At 40.4% G+C, this 5,241-nt stretch overlaps 1 protein-coding gene across 1 annotated transcript in view; it reads right to left on the bottom strand.

The window, feature by feature from the left end:
* The window catches only part of mcf2l2 (MCF.2 cell line derived transforming sequence-like 2), a gene marked incomplete in the record, with an annotated part of 113,411 nt that overhangs the window by 72,793 nt on the left and 35,377 nt on the right, over positions 1 to 5,241 (bottom strand). The window contains 4 exon segments of the mRNA XM_014008047.1: positions 1,799 to 1,902; positions 2,101 to 2,287; positions 3,463 to 3,654; positions 3,769 to 3,960. Coding sequence (XP_013863501.1) covers positions 1,799 to 1,902; positions 2,101 to 2,287; positions 3,463 to 3,654; positions 3,769 to 3,960 — 675 coding nt within the window.

A 5,241-nucleotide genomic window follows, 5' to 3' on the forward strand; every position in this document is an offset into this window, starting at 1 on the left:
GTTCTGGAGTGCAGGCAGATCATCTCAGCACCCGGGCTTATTTACTGTGCAGTCAGGCTGCAGTATGTTGCCATTCATTGTGTTTCAGAAATATGCAAAACCCTACCTGAAAAAGACATCATCTGGTTGGATTATATGTTTTTCTAAAACCTGTTTATACTTTTCTGCACTGAAAGGTAGCCAATGCATTGAAACTAATGCACTCCCATACCATCAGAGAGGCAGACTTTTAACCTGTGTGATGATCTAAGGCTGGATGGTCCCTCTTTTCTCTAATCTGTAAGAGTGGCACTGAAGGCCCAAAGATCACTGACATCTAGTATTAACTTTCATCCTTTGAGCTTTCAGCTCTTTGGTTKTTTTTTTTTTTTTTTTGAATAATTCTGTTGTAGATTTACTGCTGTGTTTGGAATCATTGACTGTCCTGTTGCATCCTGCCTAAAAGATGGTTTTACATTTGACTGTAGAATCTTTTAGTCTACAGAAGAGTTTGTGGTCGACTCATTGACGACAAAAAGTCCAAGGGAGGTGTTGAAGGAAGTGCAGCATAGCTTGGGTTTTTTTTGGGGGGGTTTTTTGTCACTTGGCTTGATAAAACCTAAAACTCCACCATGAGACGGCAGTGTGCAGTATGGTGCTCCTAATGTTACTTTGTTGCCTCAGATTTCCTGTTTCAGTCTTTGTTCGCACACAAAAAGGGGCATTCCAGTCGTCATTTGATGCTTTGACCCCTCACAAAGTAGCTAAAAATATTAGGTCATCAAAATAAAACTCTACTTACCCTGAGACTTTATTGATAAAAACAACAGATTTCAATAACAGAAGTAAAGAATGTAAAACAAATGAATGAAAAGCACAGTTTGGACAGTTGGAGAGGAATGCTCAGTAAGTTAATAACCTGTTGATATTTAGGTAGGGACAAAAAGATCTTCGAACTGTTCACGCAAAAAAGGTTATTTAGCTTTGCCTTAAAATGTCACTGATCAAGTCAAATCAACATATAAATTAAATATGATTTGATGTACAAACTAATGAATTCAGTCTAATATTAAATGTGTAATGGCTTTCTCAGGAAATTTGGATAAAGCATGGCCTGGCCCTTGCCTTCCTACGCAGTTTCTAGTTTCCCTTCACTGCTCCATCTGGGATTTCTCTCATAGACAAGAATTTCTTCAGGAGAATTTCATTCGGGCCAATCAGAGAACAGAAGGCGGAGTTTTGAATGACGTAAATTTTCTGCGCAGTGTCTGCTTGTAGTTCAGCAATGACAGTGGAGGAAGTGAATGAAGCCAGTCCGTGTTGATAAGGCTTCCAAATTAAATTAAATTTGTCTGACAAAGCAGCAGCTCTCATTTACAGTCGTCTCATTCGGCTCGACACTTCTCTCCTCTCAGTAGGGTTGTTTGCAGCGCAGGCGATTTCCAGTTAGCTTCTCAGCTTAGCCTCCTTCATGGTGGAGCTGGCACACATATGTCGTGGCCAACTGATCCAATTATTTTAAACTTCAGCAGAGGCCACACCTCCAGCAAGAACCGCTTCTCTATAGCCGAGAGTCCAGACCCTCGTATGAAGCAAAGTGAAGGACAAGGGTCTGGTTTAGGCTAGATAAAGCATAAACCTGTACAAATATCTCATATGTCCAAACAATGCCCCACTTTTAACTCTCCTGAGGTCAGCCATCAGCATGACCCTTTTTTTATTAAATAATCTGACATTACTGAGTAGAAATACAGACAGTGAGATATTTTTTCAACATTAGGTGTCCTAAATACTTTATAGTAGTAGGATAATAATGTACCTTGATGCCTACTTTGGTCTTACGTATGTTCTTCCTTTTGTTGGGATCAGCTTCAGGTTGCTGCCTGGCACTGCTGGAGTTATCTGAAGTTCTGCGAGCAGGAGCTGAAACAAACAGGGAAAACATTTGATGAGTAATAATTTCTTTCATCACAGTCATCTGCATGAAAGCCTTTTAGACTTTGTCTCAAATAGGACAGGAACAAGATGTGTGGTTTTCAGCACAAAAACAAGTTTATACAATCATGGTACACAAGGGTTTCATCTTATTTTTATAAATTAGATCCAGACCATTGGGCTCACGTTGTTGGCTCCCTGTGGTCCTGGGGGGAGTTTTCTGTGAAGGCCGTTTTGGAGATGACTCAGGTCGTGGAGCAACAGGCTGGATGGGTCTTGGTTGTTTAGCCGACAGTCTCTTCAGGCTAACGTGTCGCTTTTCAAACATCTCTTGAACATCCTCCATTCGCTTTAGAGCCTTACCAACACTGTCCTGTAGGTGGAAAACACAGCGTCATTACGTTCTTATTTTTCCATGTAAAGAAAATGAAAAAAAAAGGTGAGTAGGTCCTCTGGTTCTTTGTTAAAAACTTTTCGTCTGTCCTCCCAGAGACTTCTTCAGTCTGAGGAGCTACAGGTAAACTCAGCCTTATAAATAGTGCCTCCTCATGGTAGACAAACAGGTTTAATTATGACAATCAAAACTTTTGTTCACATGCAAAAGAGGACCCTCTGCCGAACAATAAATCTTTAGTGCCCTGAATGTCCCTATTATTCATAGAAGACCATCAGCCTGACAATCGTTAGGGCTCTGATTATCACCTATTTTTCACAGGGGGCTGAGTCATACTCGCAATAACAGCATTGTAAGAGAGGGATAACTGGACACGGAGACCTCCACCCCTGTTTAATGGTGAATGGTTCTCTTCACAAAGATGGCTTCCTTTACTCCTCTCTCAAACCAACGTTCCTCTCTATCAAGGATGAGAACATCTTCATCCCTGAAAGAGTGACCATATCTACCGTATCATCTACAGACCGCTGGCCTGTAGATGAGTGTAAACTGCAGAGTCCTGGCCTGTAGATGAGTGTAAACTGCAGAGTCCTGGCCTGTAGATGAGTGTAAACTGYAGAGTCCTGGCCTGTAGATGAGTGTAAACTGYAGAGTCCTGGCCTGTAGATGAGTGTAAACTGCAGAGTCCTGRCCTGATGATGTAGCTCGTCTGTGTTGGCTCATTCTTTTGAACAGCTGCTTTATTTCCTCAATTTATAACTGGTCACAGTCCTCCTGACTCTTAACAGCATACACAATATTACCCCGTTTGTGCCGGAGAACTGAATCTTTGGGGTGAACCAGTCTTTGCCATAATGTGTTTTGGGGTTTGAAAGTCACTGGGACATCATGTTTAGAGAATAAATGTCTGAGTTTCACTGAAACTCCTGCAACATATGGAATGACCACTGGTCTGCATTTGGGGGTCTTCCTTTTCACTCTGAAAAAGGCTGCAGTTTACCTGTAACTACTCAGTCTCTTGGACAAGAGACAAAACCTTTTTTAACAAAGAAGAACTGGTCCAGAGGACCTACTTAACTTTTTTTCCCTACCTGGATTATTGGGATGCATCAGGACATCTGACAAAGATTTAACTATTATATTTTGAAATGTACCTTTACATCCTCCGATAAGACAACCTCGAACTGGTTGTGAAGTTTCCTCAGTTCTGTTAGTTGGTTCTTCTCTGCTGTTTCCAGAAAGTGCTCAATATCTGTTAAAGCTGATTCAGCCCCTTCCTGGGATTGACACTTATCTACAGCTTGGGAAGCCAGCAAATAGATACCAGACTCACACCACTGGTTAACCTGTACACAGAAACATATTTAACAAGGCTATAAGTCTGACACAGAAAGCAGTGCAGTATGCAGTATATCCTTCCATTTCATAGTTATTTGCTGAAGTTCTCTGTGCATCCTTACCTTGTCAATGCCCACATGTATCTGCAGGGATTTGGACAAAATATCTGTCTTCTTCTTGGCCTCGTTGCTGAAGTCATCACAGACCCGCCGGAGCTCCACACACTTGGGTCGAATGGAGTCCACGGCGTAGTGGTTGCTCTGGATGAGCTGGTCACCATGCAGAGCGTGGAGCTGGGCCTTTTCTACCGTCGGCTGGAGGAAATGTAGAGAATGCATTAACATTTTATTTTGTTTAAATCTATTCATCCAGGTCTATTTAAATGTTTCCGGTCAATTAGTGTTCTGTTTAATGTTTGGTACAATATAAACTTTATTTTACTATTCAACACGACAAGCTAACCGCTAACTTTTAAATGTTGTCAGGATTATAGCTGAACTGGAAAAGTAATGAAAACAGCTACTGTTATGGAAAATAAGATTTGTAGATAAGTCTTCTGATGTTATCATGAGGAGGTAACAGCATTGCCATGTTTCTGTTCACTGATAGCAGGTAAAACGTCTCCGTAGCTCTAACCTTCTGGCTTCCTCGTTCTTTATACTGATGAGCTTTGTGTAAAAGATATTCCCTACCACCTTAGGTTATTGTAGCATGATGTAGTGGTTATTTTTGGATGAATACTATCTGGACATAAAAAAATAATTTGTCTCATTTCACAGAGAAACATCTCTGACCTTTGTTCCTTTAACATTCAAGATACGTAAACATTAAAACTTTATCTCAACTGTCTGTAACTCAGTTTCATTTATGAGAGAAACTGAAAAAAAATATTCTTAAAGTTTCCTTTTGAAAATAATAAAACTTAACTTTTTTGATGTGCAAGAAAAGCTAACTTTTTAATTTCCATTGTCTCCATCCAAATGTTTCCTCATGGTTTTATAAATGACAACCATTATCTGTGAGGAACTGTGATTGTTTTTCTTTTGCAATTTGTTTCTTTCTAGTGTTTCTGTTTTCCCACTGTGTATACTGTATGTGCCCCTGTGTTCTTTCCCAGCTCCTCCCACACCTTGTTGTCTCCCCCCCAGTTGTGTCTCATCACCCCTCATTAATCTTCCTTTACATTCTGTGTCTTGGTTTGTGTTTTCTATGGCAGCGTTTCCCCAAGTTGGGGTCGAGACACAAAGTGGGGTCCCGAAACATCAAGGTGGGGTCCTGAAAAGATTTTCTGAATTAATTACATTTTTGCCTTAGTTGTTACAAAGGAGTGAGGTTAGTGTATTTAAAATGGATAAATGCAGTATAAAAATATTGTTACTATGCCCATGTTTTGTTGACCTGATACAAATGTTTACCATCCAAAAACAGTTGTGGGCACAGGTCTGTGCTACTGTTATTTTGTGGGTCAAAAGCTGAAAAGTTTGGGAACCACTGCACTTCAGAAATAAATTTAAAGGGAAAAGGGCAGAAACTGAAATTATAGTACCCAAGTAAACAAGTTGTCACACCCAAACTGAAGTTCACCAACCCTGCAG

The sequence above is a fragment of the Austrofundulus limnaeus genome, unplaced genomic scaffold (genome assembly GCF_001266775.1).
Source record: "Austrofundulus limnaeus strain Quisiro unplaced genomic scaffold, Austrofundulus_limnaeus-1.0 Scaffold47, whole genome shotgun sequence".
Lineage (NCBI taxonomy): Eukaryota > Metazoa > Chordata > Actinopteri > Cyprinodontiformes > Rivulidae > Austrofundulus > Austrofundulus limnaeus.